Source organism: Pristiophorus japonicus, chromosome 16 (assembly GCF_044704955.1).
Source record: "Pristiophorus japonicus isolate sPriJap1 chromosome 16, sPriJap1.hap1, whole genome shotgun sequence".
Taxonomy (NCBI): domain Eukaryota; kingdom Metazoa; phylum Chordata; class Chondrichthyes; family Pristiophoridae; genus Pristiophorus; species Pristiophorus japonicus.
Genome location: NC_091992.1, coordinates 126,642,102 through 126,665,575, shown reverse-complemented (window position 1 = coordinate 126,665,575; position 23,474 = coordinate 126,642,102). Strand labels below are relative to the sequence as shown.

General features: G+C 45.3%; 1 protein-coding gene across 1 annotated transcript in view; it reads right to left on the bottom strand.

Annotated features, from left to right (window-relative positions):
* Positions 1–23,474, bottom strand: part of aspscr1 (ASPSCR1 tether for SLC2A4, UBX domain containing) — a 250,293-nt gene that overhangs the window by 15,891 nt on the left and 210,928 nt on the right. Inside the window, exons 14-15 of the mRNA XM_070857832.1 lie at positions 9,978–10,029; positions 2,619–2,688 (exon numbers count right to left, since the gene is read on the bottom strand). Coding sequence (XP_070713933.1) covers positions 2,619–2,688; positions 9,978–10,029 — 122 coding nt within the window. The remainder of the gene's footprint in view (positions 1–2,618; positions 2,689–9,977; positions 10,030–23,474) is intronic.

Sequence of the window (23,474 nt, the reverse complement as noted above, 5' to 3'; positions counted from 1 at the left end):
ATTGTGTGTAGGCTATTTCAGGAACAAATACCATACATGTTTATACTGAACGCTTTCTAATATCCCAATTTATTTTGCAGGTGAACTCTATGTACACAGGATGGAGTGTAAAGCCTCTTTTCTGAGCAAATTTTGTTTCGTTATTTTTGATTGTATCATCGGTGATCTTTTTAAATCTAGTCCTTTATCCCTTTCACCTTTAAGATCAATTAGCAACTGTGGGAAAGTTGTTGATAAAAGCATCTTCGGTTACGAGTATTTTTTGTTAGAAAAATCAACTGGCTGAAAATTACTGACTGCTTTTGCCTTGTTCTGCAACAACTGAATAACTGGATACTTTAAACCACAATAAATATACTCAGCTAAGTGTCCTGTAAAAATATGCATTCGACGCAGTGCAGAGTAAAGCATTAGCATTGCACACAATCAACTTCAGTTTGTGCGGGTTACAAATTCCAGCAGTGTACGTATCAGCTTCCCAGTTAGTAAAACAAAGAACAAAACCACATTCAATTCTAACAGCAAAATTACCAGTTCACTGTAGACTTGAATAATGAAATCAGAAGGAGTTACTGTGCCTATAGTGCTCGGAGCAATGATGCATTCATTCATTTTAAATTCCTGTTGGTTTAATTGTTCCAACAATCGCATTCTCTAATTAGTGGGAATGAGATTGCATGGTTCTGGTATGTCACTGACAGTCAATGAAATATTTAGGGTGAGACAGACTACTGTGGATGCAATCTGCAAGTTGTATATTTTACAAAGTATTTTGGAGCATGCAAAGAAGAAAGCCCAAAGGATTTGGTGGACTGCTGCTCACTGGTAGAGATAGTGACCAATAATATTGTAACATGCATCTCAATTTGTTTCGAAGGATACACGTAACATTAAGTGTTGGCCAAGCCATCCATGTTGCCACAGGGAATAATTCCTCATGTTTCATTAATGTTGTGAATATTTGAGCAGGCTACTTCACGCCTTCTATTCCCATAAGGTTCTCGATCTGCGCGCAGTGATCATGGCAACTTTGAAATACCTATTATTCACTTCACAACCTTCCTGCACAATGCACGGCTCCTTACTCAGATTAGAAGACAGCAACATCCCATGACACGGTATTCGGTAAATGGGAGATAATGGGAGCGAGGGGGGGGGGGAGCGGGAAGGCGAGAGGGGGGGGAGCGGGAAGGCGAGGGGGGGGGGGGGGGGGAGAGCGGGAAGGCGAGGGGGGGGGAGCGGGAAGGCGAGGGGAGGAAGCGGGAAGGCGAGGGGGGGGGGAAGCGGGAAGGCGAGGGGGGGGGGGGAAGAGCGGGAAGGCGAGGGGGGGGGGAGCGGGAAGGCGAGGGGGGGGGAGCGGGAAGGCGAGGGGGGGGGGAAGCGGGAAGGCGAGGGGGGGGGAATCGGGAAGGCGAGGGGGGGGGGGAAGCGGGAAGGCGAGGGGGGGGGAGAGCGGGAAGGCGAGGGGGGGGAGCGGGAAGGCGAGGGGGGGGGGGGAGAGCGGGAAGGCGAGGGGGGGGGAGCGGGAAGGCGAGGGGAGGAAGCGGGAAGGCGAGGGGGGGGGAAGCGGGAAGGCGAGGGGGGGGGGGGAGAGCGGGAAGGCGAGGGGGGGAGCGGGAAGGCGAGGGGAGGAAGCGGGAAGGCGAGGGGGGGGGAAGCGGGAAGGCGAGGGGGGGGGGAAGCGGGAAGGCGAGGGGGGGGGGGGGAGAGGGGAAGGCGAGAGGGGGGGAGCGGGAAGGCGAGGGGGGGGAGCGGGAAGGCGAGGGGGGGGGGGAGCGGGAAGGCGGGGGGGGGGGGAGCGGGAAGGCGGGGGGGGGGGGAGCGGGAAGGCGGGGGGGGGGGGAGCGGGAAGGCGGGGGGGGGTGGGGGAGCGGGAAGGAGAGGGGGGGGGGTGGGGAGAAGGCGAAGGGGTGGGGAGAAGGTGAGGGGGGGGTGGAGAAGTCGTCAAGGGGGGGGGGGGAGAAGGCGAGGGGGGGCGGGAAGGCGAGGGGGGGGGGTGGGGAGAAGGCGAAGGGGTGGGGAGAAGGCGAGGGGGGGGCGGGAAGGCGAGGGGGGGGGTGGGGAGAAGGCGAAGGGGTGGGGAGAAGGTGAGGGGGGGTGGAGAAGAAGTCGAGGGGGGGGGAGAAGGCGAGGGGGGGGTGGAGAAGAAGTCGAGGGGGGGGGGGAGAAGGCGAGGGTGGGGGGCGGGAAGGCGAAGGGGAAGGCGAGGGGAGCGGGAGCGGGAAGGCGAGGGGGGGGGGGGGGAAGAATAAGAGTGCACGCATTAGAAAGAGTGTGCATGGGAGAACGAGTAAGAGAACGTGAACGCGAGAGCGAGAGACAAATGCGTGCAAATGCACATTAAGATCATGAGCTCACTTATGGTTAGTCTCTGGCGCAACCATTCTATATTACAGCACATTGGCAAACTAAGCCACCTCACTTGCAAATGGCTTGTGATATGATAGAAGTGTATTACAAAAGTCTACGTATCGAAGTACATAACATGATAGAACATTGACTGAATCCAAAGCACTGTAACCTTATTTTAAAAATTACACCAGTGTAAATATTTCCACCACTACCCATGGGTTATATACAGGTCTAAGTCCAAATTTGGCTGCACTGAAAGTACGTACCAGGTTACAGCGAGGTCTGCCTGGGAAATAGATGTTGGAGACTTCAAGAACTCTTCACATATATAGCAATCTAAGTAACATAATAAGAAAACATTAACCAAACTTAATATACAGGTATCAGCAAAATGGCGTGTGATCAGAAGTGAATGCAGCCGATGCAAATGGGGTCATTAATGAACAGGTACGTTTAATGCACATTTATTTTAGTATTTTGACATGTAGGGAGATGCGGCAGCCAATTTGCGCACAACAAGCTCCCACAAACAGCAATGAGATAATGACCAGCTAAACTGTTCTTGGTGATTTTGGTAGAGGGATAAGTATTGCCCAGGAAACCAGGAGAACTCCCCTGCTCTTCGAATAATGCGATGGGATCTTTTACAACCAGAGAGAGCGGAGGGAGCCTCGGTTTAATGTCTCGTCCATAACATGGCATCTCCAACAGTGCAGCACTCCCTCAGTGCTGCGCAGAAGTGTCAGCTTAGATTATGTGGAAGTCTCTGGTTTGAATCCACAATCTTCTCACTTCGAAGCAAGGCGATCACTGTGCCACGGCTGGCATCTAAGTTACATAAGCAACTTCCATTATAAACATAGTAATTTATAATGTAAAATGCAGATGGGAATTGCATGCAGACATAAGCGGATGCTAGAATCAGAAATAAAAACAGAAAATGCTGGAAATACTCAGCAGTTCAGGCAGCATCTGTGGAGAGGAAGCAGAGTTAACGTTTCGGTCTGTGACCCTTCGTCAGAACTGGAAAAGTTCACGAAGTAACCAATTCTTGAGGAAGTGCAGGGGCCCTGAAAGGGGGAGGGGAGGAAAGACCAAGCAGGAGTGATTTAGGAGGCAAAAGGGATGATGGACAAATATGATGCCTTATATTTTAATCCTGGTTTCTGGTTTTCTCCAATTTGAGACATTTCAAAAGAAAGAACTTGTATTTATATAGCGCCTTTCACAACCTCAGGACTACCAAATGTGCTTCACAGCCAATGAAAGTCTTATCAATTGTAGTCACTATTCTAATGTAGGGAAACTACATTAGTTCAGTAAATAATTTGTATTGATCATAAAAATGATTAGAATGCATTTGTAGGATCATCATCATAGACAGTCCCTCGAAACGAGGATGACTTGCTTCCACGCCAAAAAAAGGATGAGTTCACAGGTGTTTCGAATGAAGAACCCGAACTGCATCCTCAAGGGTGGAAGATGCGTGGATTTTTTTTAACTTGTGGTGGCTGCTGCACACCAGCCACCACACGGGATTGACAAAGAGCTAGGCCTTGGTCCAGTGGCAAGGATTACCCAAGACAATTGGAGACCTGCTCTGCTGCACGGACCTAGTGCGCGCACATATCAGTGTGGGCTGGCCTGTGCTGCCCCTGGGCCCGAACTCACATCGCTCCTGGGCCCCGATCACATGCTTCCACGGTCTCTCGCCGCTCCTTTACCCCGATCTCGCCGTTCCTGCTGTACCTGCCCACGCTCCAATCACCGACCCGGACCTTGCTGACGTTCCTCTTCGCTGCCGTCGCCCTCCTGCATCAGCTTGCGCTGTACCTTGTAGTGGTATGCCTCCACGATTGTGGGATATTACATCAGTGATTTATAATATATTATGCATTGATTAGTGAATGGCAACAGTTGACAAGTTAGCCATACAACTGGGTATTTGGGGAAAATGCAGGTGAAAAATGTTTGAGCAGATACTGAATTATTGCCTTAAACTTGAAATTTATTCTTGGTCCCTGTTTTAAGGTATTTTCTGCCCTTCCTCCAGTGTCCCCTATCTCTGGTGAAGAGGGTGGGCAACCTCTATCCTGGTCCCTGCTAATGACACCCCGCAATCATCTCAACAGCTGCTGGGGTTCCTCCATCTGATTGGCTCCATTGTGGGGAAGCCCCCAGACCTCTGTTGCCACTTCCAGAGGGCAAATGGCTGAGACCAGGAATTCAGTACATGAAAGATGCAAACCTCTGGTCCACTATCCTGCAACACAGCTCCCTATGCATCTGTTTTTTTTGTTTAAATTATATTGTTATATCTTATTTTCCCATCCAGGACAAAGCAGCACGCTTGATTGGCACCCCCCATCCACCAACATTCACTCCCTCCACCACCGGCGCAGCGTGGCTGCAGTGTGTACCATCGACAAGACACACTGCAACAACTCGCCAAGGCTTCTTCGACAGAACCTCCCAAACCCGCGACCTCTGCCACCTAGAAGGACAAGGGCAACAGGCGCAGGGGAAGACCATCACCTCCACGTTCCCTTCCAAGTCACACATCACCTTGACTTGGAAATATAGCCAAGCTGTTCCTCATCAAAATCCTGGAACTCCCTCTCTAACAGCAGTGTGGGAGTACCTTCACAATACGGACTGCAGCGGTTGAAGACAACATTTCACCACTACTTTCTCAAGGGCAATTAAGGATGGGCCATAAATGCTGGCCTTGCCAGCGAAGCCCGCATCCCAGGAACGAATATATTAAAAAACATTATATTGTAGTATAAATTGTAAGAATAATGCCTGAGGGTGGTAGAGCAATACACCTCGAGAATGACAAATGGTTTGTCACAGCATGCCATCCCATTCCAGTTTTAAGATTCACCACACAGAGTGTAGTTTCTTTCCAACCAGCATGGTATTAAAAACAAATTACTAGGCCATGCACAGTACCATTTTCTCACTCTGTTCCCACTTATTCTGAACTACCCTGTTTTGCCTGTGTACAGCCTGGAAGTGGTTTTGATGCAAAGTTTTCTATTCGCACTAAAGCCAATTACCAAATGGATGGCTGGCCAATAAAATTTAAACCCAGCAAATTTCAACGCTTCTGCCTTGTAAAACTCCATCAGTCTGACAATTCATTCCTCTGGGGCCTAGCACCTCTTGGAGTTGCGTGGAATAAAGTTTTGAATTTATTTAACAGCACCTGCCCACGTGAATTCCAAATCTCCCCCTCAATTGCCCCCACAATTTGCAGTTGCTGTGACAAACCATTTGCTTTAATTGTGATCTGGGTTTATTGTCTGCAATCCCCCAAATTGTAAGGTTCTGATATCAGCCAGTTGTTGCAGTGGCATGCAGAGCTGAGGCCTGGCATTTCACATGGGAAGTGAATGGGAATGGCTGCATAAGGCCTTGCAGCCAGCTACACATTAACAAATGCTTGGAGAAAGACAAAGGTGCTCCCTCTAAGATGAAGGAGGAGAGAAAACAAGTAACTCTACCTCTCCAGGCGGATGGCTCCACAAGTACGAACTACAACCACGGTCGGACAGGTTAAAAACCCTCTGGTCAATCGAGCCTGTCCCATAAAATTATGATACCTTGTGTACCATAATATATACTTTCCACCCCACCCGAAACGATCTGATTTCCTGAGAGCCGCATCTTTTCCGCAGCTGGTAAGGATAAATTATATTCCAATCATGGTTATTTGATCATAAAAGTCAAAGCGAGTTTTAAGCAGGAAACAGTGCTTCACACTCATGCCAACTTTTACACTATAATTACCGAGGATGGTGTAATGTATTTGCTTCATGGGTTCTTTGCTTAAGAATTCATAGCAACATATTGCTATTAAGAACTAGTTGGTTTATTAGCAAAATGTTTAACAATCACACTACACATTACCAGTTCAGCCACCAGGCTCACAACCACCTGCCTCATCGTGGATCCCTTGAACCCAACTGGCTGGGGTTTTATTGAGTCTTGTGAACATCATTTGATTGACTAAGCCACTTCCAACTCAGCAAACCCATGAGCATACTCATAGGTGCATACATTACAGACAGGAATTCAGTTCTTCTGAAGTCTGCACTTGCACACTTCCCAACCCAACTCATTAGGCAGCAATTAGCAAAGTGAAACCCTGACTGACTTTTGTCCTTCCGAATGCCGAGGTGAAATGCAGCACCTTAGGCGATGATCAGCAAACTCAGCTCAGATCAGGAAACAAACATGTGGCCTTCTGGTTTGCCCGGCACACTTGGGGGCCACTGGATTGGCGGAGAAATATACCACCAAAATAATTTTTTTGGGTAGCATACACAGGAAAAAATGAGAGCCTTGAAGATGTACTGGCGCTCCAGTATCAAGGGCTTTTTTCCCTAAAGTCAGTTGATATCTGGAAATAAATTACACAATGTTTTCTCCAGTTTTATGACTGGTTTATTCTTGGTAAAAGCCTTATTTTTACTTGCAGTAAATACAAGAAACATCACAACTGTGATCAGATTTGTTGACACTTTGTTTCTCTATTCCTTCACTTCAGCTAGGTGAAAAACTGGAACATTTTAGTGCAATGTAGTGTAATATCGTACATACAAGAGTTCTGGCACAATGTGTCTCAGTAAAGTACCCTTTTGCTGTCAGTTGACTTCATTCCCTCCTGATCCAGTGCAAATAAAGTAAATTATTTTTATAGCAGATACAGTTCAGCCCATGTGATAATACTCACTGGGCCAGAAATGGCTGTGATTATAATGATGCATTAACGTCGATTCATTATTCATTTGTTAAAAAATCCAGATATTTCCAGAGAGAGACAGGCCATCAGTTCCAATTCTACATAATCTACTGGACGATTTGTACCGCTCCATTGTTAGCCTATTCAAAGCCGATAAAAGTTCCTTCTCACTTTGAGGCTCCCTATTGAACTTAATGGTGATCATGAAAACGATGGAATTACGACATTACTACGGTGTAGTCATTTAGGGCTGGTAATTAATACTGTAGAGGACCCTGTTAATGATGTGATGATGTTTAATTGACATTTATGGCCCTGACATGACGCTCAACCTTGGAGACCCATATAAGTACTCAGGAAGCTACGAAATCTCACTCCAGCTGGCAGCAAATTGTTCCTAGAGGTTTTTTAAAAATCCGTTTTATCTGTTATGGCAATCATTTTGTGCCAGTTTTGCCATCCACATTCTTGTTACTGTTGGAATGTAATAATTTTCAGGATACAAAGCTGTTTTGATACTCTCAATGCAAATTAGATAGATTTCTTTCAGAAAATAACATTTTGGGATGCAGTACATGTGTAATTTGAAACATGGCATGTGATAAGTGCAGTATGCTTAGGGAAAAAAGGTGACTGTGACCTATAGTTCCAAAGATCTCCACCACTGGGGTTTTTCTCGAGATTGATTGCTATGATTAGTCAACAACTCCATTATCATTGCATCAGGCCAGAATGGTCGAAGGTGAACTTGATGGACCTTTATCACTTAGCAATTCCTATTTTCCTATGAAAGCAGTGCAATGGTGTACCCACTGTGTGTTCCACTGTTCTTGACCATGATGGATGGGATGGCTGGTTCTAGACTTCATGGGTCAACATTTCGCACACCTACCCTGCCATTCACTCATTAACTTCTCAAGGACCAATACAACAATTCCCAAACACAACTGGGTTATACAATGCCCTCTTCTGCTACTTGTTCTTTTTAACTTTTTTCTTGCTTTTCCTTTTGACTCTTTTTTTTCTTGCTCTCTACTTTCTTTCCTGCTCTCTACTTTCTTTCCATCTTTAATTTCACTTCATTTCCTTCCCTGTCATTCGCTCGTTTTGTTTCTCTGTCCTTTTATTTGATTGGTTAAGGAGATAAGCCACTGGGCACGACGTTCATGGGGTCCAAGATGCGACATTGACATTGTTGCAAAGCTATCCTGTCACCGTTCCAGTAATTTGCAGCCCAAATATAGTGCAATGTCAATGGTGAGCCGTTGTTAGTCACCAGATCCACCATCGCAGCAATTTCTGACCCATTATCAACGACAGTCACCAAACTATTTTTTGTTCATTATAGAGCCATTGCACAACATGCGACATTCATCAGCCACTTCAATCTAAGCAGATGGCAGGCAATGCCAGCTGAAAATGGAAGTTTGTAACTACTTTTCTGCAACTTACTCTGACTATACGTGACAGCAGCTGAAATAACCTTCCACTTGATGTAAACATACAGGTTGAGGCTCCCTTATCTGGAGCCCTTGGGACCTGGCCTGTTCTGGTTAAGGGATTTTTCCAGATGAGGGGTGATCACGTTAAATTGGATGGTACAAGGTACTGAGCGAGGGGATATCGGGGCTGGCTGGCTTGGGACTGGGAGTGCGGCAGAGAGATTATGGGGGAATGGGGAAGGGTGGATGGATCGCGATATCAGGCCAGCAATTGCTGGAGTCGGCAGCGAGGAAAAACTTCAATTTGTTCATGTCGGAGTTCTATGCATGTGCCACCCGGTGGCCGGGAATGGTTCCGGATAAGGGAGTTCTGAATAAGGGAGGTTCAACCTGTATTGGTACATAATAGGTCTCTACTGTATTGCCCCTCTTCTGTGTTTCTCTAGCTCCAGGGGACTGTCCCAATATTTGTCATTTTACTCAAGCAATAAGGAAAAACGAACCACTGCTTAAATATTTCTGTTGTTGCTTTAAGGTGACATGTAGTGGGAAGTGTTTTATAGCCATTTTGGAAGACAGAAACCCCAAGGGTGTATCTGCAATAGGAAAGCTCCATAAATCTTAAAATGTATTTAAAATGTCTGGGAGTGCATAATAAGACTGTAACAAACTCTTTAGTTTATAGGCTTGTTACACCCTACCAGAAGGGACATAATCGCAAGATGCAGGCAGAAATGCACTTTTTTCCCCCATTAGGGCTCACTGAACACAATCCAGGCCAAAGTCTACAATGCATGAGACGTGACACCAGTGCGAGTACCATTGTTGGCCGGTCTTGCACAGACAGTTGCAACCCATGCTGGGAGTCGCCAACGCTGGCAGCTGGGAAGATTCGCATTTTTTTTTTGAAGTGGATCTTCTTGAAAGCTGACTTCAGTGAATCTGCCAAACTTACCTGTGGGATGCCACTGGCTGGGTGGGAAATGGCAGTTCTTGCAATGGTCCCACATGCGACAAAAACAGCACATGCACATGATGAGATTCCCTTAGAAAGCTGCCAAAACAATGCTAAAGGAGCTGTGAACTGATCACAGCTTCATTTTAGTGAGCCTGAACATTCGTTTTGAATTCTGCAGGTCAATCAACTGTACTTTAAGCAAACCTGCTTCTTATTTCATTTGCTGTTAATTCAAGCTGATCATCAATTAGTTGAGACTGTGAGCGGTACGGGGAGAACAGATAAACATAGGAAATAAGTTATCTTAAATATAGACCTCTTACTGACATCAAAAAAAGCAACAGGTGGAAGAACAATTGTAGCCGAGTCCAGAAGAAATGATGCATCATATGCAGGGGCAGCCAAGACTTATAAAACAAAAATCAATGAAACATTAACTTGAGCAAATAAAAATAAGTAGGATTATGTTACTCACCCATTCTGACTTCAGAGCCGAAGTGGACAAGGGCTGCAGGAAACAAGTTTGCCTGAAGCAAAAAGAACAAAGAATAGTGATGAATCTCTACAGATGGCTGTCATTATGTTCTCACCCTTAAGTTAGCTAAAATCCAACAACCTGATGCATCAGCCATGAAGCAGCAGAATCAAATACTGAACAGACTTTCTCTTTCATTACCAAAATCTGCCAGCAACACGCTTAGATCACTGCTAACACCGTCCACAGATGCTGAACTACTATCGTCGAAACAAAGTCAAACTTTGACATGGAGAAATAGACAGTGGCAAGGCAGTATCATTCAAATTTTACAGAACTCAAGAAAGAAAAAGGAACTTGCATCTAATTAGCATCTCATCAGAACATCATAAAGTGCTTTACAACCAAAGTGCAGTAACTTATGAAGGCAGATATGGCAACCAATTTGTACACGAGATCCCACAAACAGCAAATGACTGGTTAAATATTACATTTTGATGATGTTAGGCAAGAGAGAGAAATTACTGCTCTTTTTCAAATACTGCCACGAGATCTTTTACATCCACCTGATGGGCCTCGGTTTGACGTCTTATCTGAAAGATGGCACCTCTGACAATGCAGCACTCACTCAGTTTAGATTACGTGCTCGAATCTCTGGAGTGGCCACAAGCACAAATCAAAGATATAGATCAACCTTCTCGACAGTAAGTCTTTGTATTCAACATGGTGGAGCCATGCAAGTGTGGAGTCAAATTAACACAACCAATACCACCAAAAGATAACTGGTCTTTCACTTCTTAAGAGCAGTCAGCCGGTGATTCTCTCTCTGTGGGGACACTCAAGGTCTCCGTTCCGTATCCGCCGGGAGCAACATGGCGGAGAGACCGAGTACAGCAACGTGCAGAGAGAGAGCGCGCCACCACATCATGGCAATGTGCATCGACACGCGCCAAAACACTGGACATGGCTGAATAATTTCAGGCAATTCCAAACAAATACCATCCCATCTGAACTAGCCCGATGATTTTAGATTCCATCTTCCATCTATATTACTTTATGGATGATATAACCCAGAGACACTGAGCAGATATGATCAAATACTGTTGTTGGCTGCTCACATCTGGCCCATGGACCCTATCTGTAGCATCCAGAAACGTGGATTTACTGCGCTGCTTTGCATTTATCTTCCATTAAACTCAACATAAGGTATCACTAGAATGTCTACATGCTGGTCCCTCTTCAAATTACTCAGCTCAGAATACTGTTGATTGATTTGCTTAGGGCAAGAAAGGAGGGAGCAATACACAGCTATTAATAAATCATGGGCCATCTCACTTTGGGGAGGGAAATTAAAACATGAATCTTGAGGATGATGCGAGAGGCGAGGGGCCCTGGTTAGTTGTAACCAAGGATGACACACAGAGGTCGCTCTACTGCTTTTCAACTTCAAATTCTTTTGGTAAAACCATCAGAAAAAACAATTCTGAATCTTTAGGTTATGTCAGACTGATGACATTCTTACAGCGAACATTCCACAGCATCCTTGCTACTGAATCATAGACAAATTATTCACGAGTGTCAGCTTAGTGTACATTAATTTCCTCATCCTTAAATATAACAAATCATTCAACTTCCTCTTGGCTTGCATGTTTAGATTATTATACGTCCGTTATTTTCACTATCTGAAGCTTTGGAAGCTAAAGCATAAGAATGCAAGAATGAATGAATTGGGAGGAGGGTGCCGGGTCAAAGAAAGGCTGTGATTCTTTGCTGGTTTCTCCATGAGCCAGATGTCACAATCAATTCTAAATTGAACTATATCCTGCCATTACATTTTTAATAAACATTTATCTTACACAGCCTAATTCTGGGTCTGGCAGCCCTCCAATTCCTCTAGTACTGCAACTTAAAATATAGCAATAAAACTTGATATGAAATCAGAATAGTTTGGCAATGTTTGAATTATATTGTGTTTTTTTTTTTAAAAACAGTACTGTATAAACAGCACGAAATGTCCCGAGATAAATGCCACAAACTAACAGGTAGCAATCAGGATTTCGATTGCTTACCCGCTCATTAAAGGGCATTTCCTGTCAATTAGTTCCCACGCATTTGTTTTCTGCCCATTTGGCACAGCAAAGCAGTACAGCATGAGGCAGTAAAAACACCATAATTCTGGAACATCAGCTACTGTCCCAAGCAATAATACTGCATTGTTTGGAGTCAGCCGGCAGACGCGACTTGGCACTGCTCCTGTCACACTAAATTTCGAGATTCTCAAAGACATGAACTTTGTACAAAAAAATGTGTTTTACTCAAAGATTTCATTTAATTCCTCCTTAACAGTTTCTTGTTGGCAAAATGTGGTTTTAAAATAAAGCAACTTATAAAGTCAGCTTTACAAAGTCTCTCCCCCTCTCCATGGCACTGCTGGAGACCAATCACCCTTGTACACAATAAGAAAAAAAAACTACACTTTATAACAACTGCAAGTTTTTTAGAAATTTAAACTAGGAAAAACCAGATGTAGAGTTGGTGGACAGAAAGAATGTATGGGCAAACGTATAAAGTCACTCCCTACTTTCCAGCTACAAAAAAGAAAAAGAATCCATTTCTCACATACAAGAAACATAATCACTGCAGTTCCCAGAGAGCTGCAAATGTGGTTTTAACCTACACTGCATGATACACACACTGTCACCAGGGAGTGGAAGACTGGGAGACAAGGAGCCCAGGAGAAGCAAGTGGCAGGAGAGCAAGTGAAGCACTCCCCAGAGTAAGCAACACTACCATCCATTACAGTGGCTCAAGTAACTCCCCACTTCTAACCCCAAGAGTCCGAGAATTTCTCGTCTTATGAGAACATATATTGGGCCCAAGTTTCCACACGATAAAAAACGGGCGCCCCTCCGAGCTGGGTGCCCGTTTTTCGCGCCGAAAAAAAAACGCGCGATTCTGGAGCGCCCTGCAGCTCCATGTCTGCTTGGCGCGGCGCCCAGGGGGGGCGGAGCCTACCACTCGCGCCAATTTTGTAAGTGGGAGGGGGCAGGTACCATTTAAATTAGTTTTTTTCCTGCCGGCAACCCTGCGCGTGTGCGTTGGAGTGTTGGCGCACGCGCAGTGTGAAGGAAACATTGGCACTCGGCCATTTTTGTAGTTCTTTGTAGTTGTTTAATTTTTGAACATTTTTTAATAAAAGCACATTGCCATCAGCACATCAGCACTGAGGCTTCCTGCAGCAGTGAGAAGGCTGCAGGAAGCCTCAGAAAGTTGAGGCAGCCGTTTCCCTCCCCCCACCCCCCGTCGGGAACAGCTTCCTCCTACCCCCCACCGCGGGAACGAACGGCTTCTTCCTCCTCTCCTCCTCCCCCCCCCCCCGCCGTCGGGAACAGCTTCCTCCTCCCCCCCCCCCCACTGCGCGAACAAACAGCTTCCCCCCCCCCCCCCGCGGGAACGAACGGCTGCAGAATTCTCCCTGGCTGAAGCACTTTCACACAGGTAGGAAGATGGTTTATTTAATCTTTTCTTTGCTTATAAATGTTTATTCAGGTTGGATTTATTTGCATAATATTTGTATAAGTATAAATAGGGATTTATTATAGAATTTAATGACTTCCCTTCCCTTCCCCCTCCCCCCCCCCACCTCGTTCTGGACGCCTAATTTGTAACCTGCGCCTGATTTTTTAATGTGTAGAACAGGTTTTTTCAGTTCTACAAAAATCTTCACTTGCTCCATTCTAAGTTAGTTTGGAGTACGTTTTCACTGTGGAAACTTTCAAATCAGGCGTCAGTGGCCGGACACGCCCCCTTTTGAAGAAAAAATTCTGTTCCAAAGTGGAACTGTTCTAACTGACTAGAACTGCAGAAAAAAAATGTGGAGAATTGCGATTTCTAAGATAGTCCGTTCTCCACCAGTTGCTCCTAAAAAATCAGGCGCAAATCATGTGGAAACTTGGGCCCATAGAGCTATTACAAATTTGTTTCTGCTCCAAGTTTCTTCTGGGCTTCAGTAGCATCGGTCACTGCTATAAGCAAAGTGTTGAATGATTAGAAGTTAAACTATCTTATATTGTTGCCAGCACTCTAGTCCAGACACCCCATCTGAAACCTACTCGAACATCTCTAGGCCCGGCTTCCTGTGAATTTAACCCATTGAGAGCCAAGTTTAATGCAATAATAGCATTTTTAAATCACAGTGACTGTTGCACAGAAGCATCCTGTGTAGAAGCGTTCTGCGCATAAATGTTAACTTCCATAAGCAGATAGAAACACCAATTCAAATTTTAATTTTAATTTTCTTTTCGGCTCAGTTTACCAGCGCATAAATGTTAACTTTCTCTCTTGGCTCAGTTCAACTTTTATTTTTAATTTTCTTCTCCTGACACGGCTCATTCGGCAACAGCAAACAATTTTCCCCGAAGCGGCTTGGTTTGGCAGCGGCGATCTCTTCTCCCCATCCCCTCCCCTCCTTTCTCTCCCCCACCCTCTCCCCTCCTTTCTCTCCCCCACCCCCTCTCCTCCTTTCTCTCTTCTCTCTCACCAATCTGTGGGAAGTCCGGCGCAAACCACCAAAAAAAAACACGAACTGCACACGCACACCTACTTTATTTTGTTGGCGGCAGTCGCGCCCTTTTAAAATATATTACACCAAGGTCCTCCTTGGCAGCAAAGTCAGAAATCCCAAATTATGACGGCGGCATTACTGACATTAATAAATCTGTGATAACTTCTACACTGTGACAGAATGAAGACTGTTGTAAAATAACTCAAGATGAAGGGTTCTCTTCAGCCACCATCTACTTACATACCTCATCATCATAGGCAGTCTCTCGGAATCGAGGAAGACTTGCTTCCACTCTAAAAGTGAGTTCTCAGGTGGTTGAACAGTCCAATACGGGAAATTACAGTCCATGTCACAGGTGGGACAGACAGTGGTTGAAGGAAAGGGGTGGGTAGGGAGCCTGGTTTGCCAACGCTCCTTCCACTGTCTGCATGCTCTCGGTGACGAGATTCGAGGTGCTCAGCGCCCTCCCAGATGCTCTTCCAACTGTTCTATTGAATCCTGGTTGACCACCTTCAAGATCCATCATTCACACATTTCTTTACATACAGTAGATGAGGTAAAATGTGACAAATGGATGAAGCTACAGATAGTTACTAAATCTACAGCATTCTCGGGGGAGGGGGAAATTGTGTTCATTATGGTGCATAAACATGCACCAAAAGGGTTAATGGGGAATATATTGCATTAAAAATTCAAGTGATCAAAAGCATCCAGATGGTCACCTCTACAGTTCTGGGCAGCCTGGATCCTTTCATAAATTACCGCAAGGAACAAAGCAGAAAGGGGAGCATATTATGTTAAACCCTTTCATCAGAACTCATTGTTGCTATTTGACAGTGTCACACAGGAGGTCACTTTCTGTTGCTTAGCAAATAAGGACATAATTTGTCCTACATGACAGGTATGGAAATATAAATCATATTTTCACATGTACAAATTTATTATTGAGCTATGCGACATGGCTAGTTCTATTAACCGGCTGTATTTTTAAGATGGGGTTATCATTGTGCGGTTATCATTGTGCGGTTATCATTCTGCAACAGAGCAGAATAACTTCAGTGACGCGTCTAGCGATTGTTGCATGTGTTGCCATGGTCGGTGAAAGTACGCTGTGCGACACACTGGGCGGGAAGGTCCCGCAGGGCCATTATCCCATCTCAGGTCATTTCAATTCGTTTCGCAGTTACGTGTCCACATAGGAGATTGAGTTACTTTCTGGGGAACAAAAATGTATCTAGCAGGTGTTAGTCTAAAGACCAACCCATGTGCTTTTCTACTATGGAAATTACAAAACTCTTTTGTAACTGTTGTACAATTGATTACATAGTGACTTGTTTATCTTCAAATTCTGTGAAAAATGACACCAAATAAAGATTGAGTGCAAATGTATTGAAAAAAAATAAAAACTTAAATTTTGGCTGGTACTAAACTCAACTTTGTCTATTTGTCACAGAAAAGTAGTCGACTCTATGGGCCCAAGTTTCCACATGATTTGCGCCTGATTTTTAGGAGCAACTGGTGGAGAACGGACTATCTTAGAAATCGCAATTCTCCACATTTTTTTTCTGCAGTTCTAGTCAGGTAGAACAGTTTCACTTTGGAACAGAATTTTTTCTTCAAAAGGGGGCGTGTCCGGCCACTGACGCCTGATTTGAAAGTTTCCACAGTGAAAACGTACTCCAAACTAACTTAGAATGGAGCAAGTGAAGATTTTTGTAGAACTGAAAAAACCTGTTCTACACATTAAAAAATCAGGCGCAGGTTACAAATTAGGCGTCCAGAACGAGGTGGGGGGGGGAGGGGGGGGGGGAAGGGAAGTCATTAAATTCTATAATAAATCCTTATTTATACTTATACAAATAAATCCAACCTGAATAAACATTTATAAGCAAAGATTAAAAAAAACATCTTCCTGTGTGAAAGTGCTTCAGGCAGGCCTTTCGGGACCGAAGGCTGAACGGGCCGGCCCGAGACTTCGGGCAGGGCCCGTCCCCAGCACCAGATTTACAGGTAGGTGGCGTTGGGTCGGGTCGGGGAGGCTCGGTTCGGGTCGGAGGGAGGGAGGGAGAGAGGGGGGGATAGAGAGGGGGGGGGAGGGGGAGGGAGAGAGAGGGAGGGAGAGAGAGGGGAGAGGGGGGGGAGGGAGGGAGAGAGAGAGGGGGGAGGGAGGGAGAGAGAGAGAGGGGGAGGGAGGGAGGGAGGTCAGGTCGGGGAGGGGGAGGTCAGGTTGGATCCAGTCCGGGGGCAGGGGGGAAAAGAGAGCGGGAGTTGGGTCGGGTTGGGGGGGGGGGGGGAAAGAGAGCGGGAGCAGGAGCGCGGATCGGGGGGGGGGGGGGGCGGCGCGCGGAGCGGGAGTCGGGTCGGGTCCGGGAATCGTGTCGGGTCCAGTCGGGGGGGGGGGGGGGGGGGGGGGGGGGGGGGGGGGAGCGGGTGTCGGGTCCGGTCCGGAGGCGGGGGGGGGGGGGGGGGGGGGGGAAGAGAGCGGGTGTCGGGTCTGGTCCGGGGGGGGCAGGAGCTGGGCGTGGGAGGAGCCTTATTCACGCAGGCCCAGTGAGGCCATTCGGCCAGGGCTAGGGGCTGCGTGCTTCGGGCCCCTCCCACACAGTTCGGCGCCTGGAGCTACTGCACTTGCGTGCCCACTGTAGCGCGCATGTGCAGAGGTCCCGGCACTGTTTTCAGCGCAGGGACCTGGCTCCGCCCCCCCCACAGCTCGTGCTGCGCTGCGCCGAGGGCCAGAGGACCTGCAGGGAGGTGGAGAATACGGAGGATTTTTTTAGGCGCACTTTGTGGTGTGAAAAACGGGCGTCCAGGTCGGGACTGCGCCGTTCTAGGCGCGTGTGGAAACTTGGGCCCTTAAAGTTGCTTGATTCAAACTAAAATGCTTCATATGCTCCCTTACTGAAATTGCTTAATTCGACTAGTAGATAGTGATTATTTTTCCTGAACAAAAAATTACTGAATTGATGGTATTCATTTTTTGTGATGCTTAAAGAAGGAAGAGAGCAGAACGAAAGACAGTCTTGTCTTTATAAAGAAACTTTTCATATCTCTCGGAAACTTCCAACAGTGCTCCACGTACACTGAAGTATTTTGAACTGTACTGACTGTTATGTATGCAAATGTTTTTGGTGCTATTGGGTGAGGGGCAAATATTTGTCGAAAACACCAGGACAACTTCCTGTTCTTCAAATAGTACCACAGGACTTCAAAACACTACAATAAACAGACAGGGCATTAATGTAACACTTCATCTGAAGGACAGCACCTTCAACATTACAGTGGAATGTCAGCTTAGATAAGTGAGCTCAAACTCCTGGTGTGGGACTCAGTAACGAAGATGCCACCAACTGAGCAAAGTTGAGTTGTATTGGAGAACTAATCTTCATTATCATCCTCATATCGAGGATGACTTTTTTCCAAGCCAAAAAGGGATGAGTTCAGAGGTGTTTCAATGAAGGACTAAATATGCAGGTCCCGAACTACATCCTGAAGGGTGCAAGATGTCTGTGTGTGGATTTTTTTAACGTGTGGTGGCTGTTGCACACCAGCCACCACACGGGCTTGACAGAGCTAGGTCTTGGTCCAGTGGCAAGGATTAACCAGGACGAATTTGTACACTTGCTTTGTGTCAACCCCTAGAGCCCCTGGGCCAATGGGTTACTGGCGGATGTCTAATCTCCGTGGATTGTCTTTTGGGGTTGAGGGTCAAGTGTGTGACTGATTTTTTTTGGCGAGGTCTATCCACATGGGAAAACCCAGCTCTGCTGCACAGACCTAGTGTGCACACAATCGCAGTGTGGGCTGGCCCGTGCTGCTCCTGCCTCTTCTGGCCCCAAACTCACGTCTCTCCTGGGTCCCGATCGCTACATGATCCCTCGCCGCTCCTGCTTAACCAACAGCACTTGTACATGGGATGAAGCAGCGGCAAAATTGGGTTTTCCCATGTGGATAGACCTCGCCAAAAAAAAAATCAGTCACACACTTGACCCTCAACCCCAAAAGACAATCCACGGAGATTAGACATCCGCCAGTAGCCCATTGGCTCTAGGGGTTGACACAAAGCAAGTGTACAAATTGTGAACAGTTTCACACAATAAACTGAGGAATAGACACTAAAATTCAATTCAGTTATAACCCTCAAGAATAAGAGGGCTTTCTGTTCCAACTGAGATCATGATCTTCAGGAGGTTATGGATACTGACATAAAAGGACAATAGATACCTAGAAGTGCGTTACAAGGGAATAACTTGTTGAGTTTGGATAAGCTTACGAACTGAAACAAAGCTTGAGCCATTTACCACCGTCACCTGAACGCACAGACACATCTCTGCCCTGAAATGTTTAAAAAAAAAATTCTTCGAAACGCATGTAAAAGCAAAATACCTTACTCGTCAAAGAAATTTGGAAAAAAAGGAGGTAAACTAAGCAGAGCTGTAACTCTACAAAAAGCCAGATTCTCACAGCACAAAATAATTGTTATACACCATCTGACTCAAACTGAATTGAAATGATACTGGTTGACTTGAGCTGAAGCAACAGCAATTGTTGTGGGATAAACTATAGCATTGCATGTACTGCAATATAACATAATATAATGGTCTCCTGGTCGTCCGGGTTAATCCTTGCCACTGGACCAAGACCTAGCTGTCAAGCCCTTGTGGTGGCTGGTGTGCAACGGTCACCACATGTTAAAAAAATCCACGCACAGACATCTTCCACCCTTCAATTGGTGCTCAGAGAACATCGGGTCCTTCATTGAAACATCTGTGAACTCATGTGGAAGCAAGTCATCTTGAGTCATTACAAAAAGTAACAAAATACTCCACAAATTATAATTCATATGTAAATCATAACATCTACTCATTATTCCTCTCCATTCCTCTCCCCCCACCCCCCCGCCCATTATTATAAAAATAGGCATGACCAAATTAAAAGCAACACTATATTTACATAAGGTAGTACATGACAACCGAGTCTTCCAATTGTGTCACTTTCTGCCCAATAATTTGCTATTCTAAACAACTGCAACTTGTGCCAGGAGCTGCGTTTCTAACCGGTTAAGATGCTAAATGCTTTCTGCAGATTTAGAAACAGGCACATTTTTGCCAACACTAACTGTGGAGCCTTTAACACGGAGTATTGAGCAGAATTAAATATAGGAACCGACACTGCTAAAGGACCACTGTAAACTGATTTTACTCTGGTCCGATAATGTTGATATGCTTCTGAGTTAAGCTTGCACCTTACACTTACGCTGGTCAGTGGCATTTGTAATTTATTTAATCAATCCAGTTTCCAACATATCTAGTGAATCCTTCACTGCTAAAGTGAACGACCTCTCAAGTAGGTAATGCTCTGAATGTGGCAACGGATTATTTTCTTTCTTCTGCATTTGATGCTTATAGATTTAGGCTGTTTGTAATTAAAACCACTTGCGTGAGCTATCTTTGCTCTTTCCATGGCTCAAAGATCAAACAAAGTAGCAGCCGCGAGACACCAGGTTTAAAAAATACTTAATGGTAAAGAATACTTCCAGCATGAATAAGATCCATTGATTTTATTTAAATTAGCATGACAAATATAATGACACTGGCCACTCTGCATCCTTCCATCCCAAGTACTTTAGTCAGCATCGTCCTGTTTTTTTGTAAATAACTGCAGGGCAAAGTCAAACTCTTGATGTTCTCACCCACACCTAAAGTATGTGCGTTTCACTGAGGCGGTGAGCAGTGGACATCTTTCGCAGCTTTCAAACCATGCATGTGTTTTCTATCAAACAACATCTGCAAAGAAATGTTTTTGCAAAATGTCTAAAGTTAAGCAGAGAAGCCATTGTATTTCTCTCATTCGCTATTCTTTTGATTGAAAACCTGGGCATTAGCGTGCAAAATCAGGTCACGTGATGCTTCATTTACCAGCCAGGGAAGTATGTGCAAGTAGCAGGAAACTTGGGGCCCAAGTTTGCCCAGGAGTTGCTCAGTTTTTTTTGGAGCAACTATATATTTTTTTTGGAGTATCTTAAAAATCGCAATTCTACCCATTTAATTTGCTCCAGTGTAAGTGAGTTAGTTAGGGTTTTTTTTTAATTTAGTTTTTTTCCAAAAGGGAGCGTTACCAGTCACTTACACCTGTTTTGGCCATTTAAGCAAGTTTAGCCAGCTAAAAGTTACTCCAAACTAACTTAGGCCAGTGCATGTGGCCACTTGTGGCCGCACAGAAAAACCTTGCGGTGAGTTAAGAAATCAGTGCAGGTAGCCAGAGATTTCGGGGGGGGGGGGGGGGAGGGAGGGAATGAGAGGACCTTGCAAAGCACTAAACACCTTCACAACAATATTAAAGAAGCATAAGTACATTTTAAAGCACCAAGCACTAAACAAAGCACAAAAATAAGCATTCAATAACAAATAAAAAATACAAGGAAGCAGAGAGGACCTGTACCTAGCACCAAGACTTACAAAGCACTAAACAACTAGATTAAAAATGGATTGGTAAACTAGCAAATACATTATAGCAAGTCCTGTAAACTATTTTACAGAATTCCTTTTGAAAGCAGATGAAGAGTAAACTTGAATGTAAATCAAACAAGAATTTAGGACCACATAATCAATAAACAAACAAATAAATAAACCAAACAAATACAAAATAGAAGTCCGACCTTCAGCAAAGCTTTACTGCAGAAAAACACTAGCAGCTGGGTACTGTTGCACAGAGTCTAGAGCAAGCTCTGCACACTCTGGCCGCCGATGAGGGAGCCCATTCAGCCAGGGGTAGGGGAGGAGTGTTTTGAGCCCCTCCCATGCAGCCTGCAGCACACGCACACAGATTCTGGGGGCGAGGTGCTACTGCACATGCGCGCACACTCTAGCGCGCATATGTAGAGGTCCCGGCACTGTTTTCAGCGCCGGGACCTGGCTCCGACCCCCACTGTTTGTGCTGTGCCTGCCAAGGGCTACGACATTCCAAGGAGCGGGGAGAATACCGAGGTAAGTTTTCCTCTACAAAATCGGCGCACCTCAGGTAGGTGCGGCCTTTTAACCGGAGGGGCAAACTTGGGCTCTTGAATCTGTCTTTTAAAAAAAATCATAATTATTCATGTGTATCCGTAATTTCTCAACTGCTAGCCACCTCCATCGGAAGTCCACATCTGGCTCAAATGTGACGAACTTGGGGTTACAAAGTAACCTTAGATAGGGGAATGGGCAGCATCTTATCTGCTTGCTTCAGGACAAGACTCCTTCAATCTTAGCAGTTCACTAACAAATCTGAGGAAGTGGTCAAAGAACTCCCACAAGAAACGCGAGAGACTGAGGCCCGGCCACCTTCTCAAACATTCTAACCCCTGGACTTGGGTATCCAGGGCATCGTTTCAAAGTTTGCAGATGACATGAAACTCGATAATGTAGTGGAACAAAGAGGAGGATAGCAACAGCCTTTAGGAGGACACAGACAGACTGATGAAATGGGCAGACACATGGCAGATGAAATTTAACGCAGTAAGATATAAAGTGATGCATTTTGGTAGGAAGTATGAGGAGAGGCAATATGAACGAAATGGCGCAATTTTAAATGGGGCGCAGGAACAAAGAGACCCATGGGTGTATGTACACAAATCTTTGAAGGTGACAGAACAAGCTGAGAAGGCTGTTAAAAAAAGCCGAGAGCAAAGAAGAGGAGATTTGACAGAGGTGTTCAAAATCATCGACGATCTTGATAGAGTGAATAAGGAGAAGCTGTTCCCAGTGGCAGAAGGGTCAGTAAACAGAGGACACAGATTGGGCGATTGGCTAAAGAACCAGAGGCAAGATGAGGGGAAAAAAAACACACAGCAAGTTATGATTTGGAAGCAGATTCAATCATACTTTTCAAAAGGGAATTGGATACATTTTTGAAGAGAAAAAATTTACAGGGCTATGGGGAAAGAGCAAAGGAGGGGGACTAATTGGATCGCTCTACCAAAGCGCCAGCACAGGCATGGTGGGCCGAATGGCCTCCTTCTGTGCTGTATCATTCTATGGTTCTATTTACAGCCTTTGTTCCATGGGGATGCTCTAAAAGCCATTCCTTGGACACTTGGGCATATTGTTAGCTCTGCCATCTGCAGCTCCTTGCCAAATGGCAAACTCTTCTTACTGTCAAACTATAAAGTGTTTTCTTTTGGGGCGACAGCGCACCCTGACCTCGGGCAGAAAGGACTGCACTTATTTCACTCACAGGCATCATAATTTTTCTGGTTTCAGTGAATTCCTTTAAAAAGTAGCTGGATGAATAGAATACAAGATTTTTTTTTTTAAGGAACGGGGAGAAATCATTAGGCCCAAGATATTTATATATATAGCTGTTGTCGGACTATCTGGTTAAGAACGGGGTCGATGATTATAGGTATGGGCATCAACACAGATGCTCCAATGCGCCATCGTTCTGCAACCACTGGAGAATTAGATTCAGAGTTCAGTAATGAGGTATTGGAGTTTTGCTAAATCATCCAAGGCAGCCAGAGTGAAATCTCACAATGTCCTCCCTTGGAGTGCTTTACCTGGGATTGTTCGCCTCATGAAACTAAATCTCAGGGAAAAGTGCGCAGAATGGGTTTGGCGGATCTTACTCCAAAATTTATGCATATATGGAAAAAATGCTTTTTTCAAAAAGGTAATGCAGATTCTAAATTCAGCTGGGATTCGGGGATGCAGAATTAGTGTTACTCATTGGCTAGGAAGTATTTTGGGACATTCTGAAAACGTAAAAGGCAATTTTATAAAGGCAAATCCTTCCTTCTAATGCAGGGATAGAAGGAAGATATAAAATGGTTTATGAAGGTCCCAACAAAGAGATCTAATTAGTAGGGCATACAGTAAAGTATTTTTGTTCAAATATCCTTAGGTTGTGGGCTCATAAAAACCACATCACTGAAAACAAAATGGGCATAGAAATAGTAT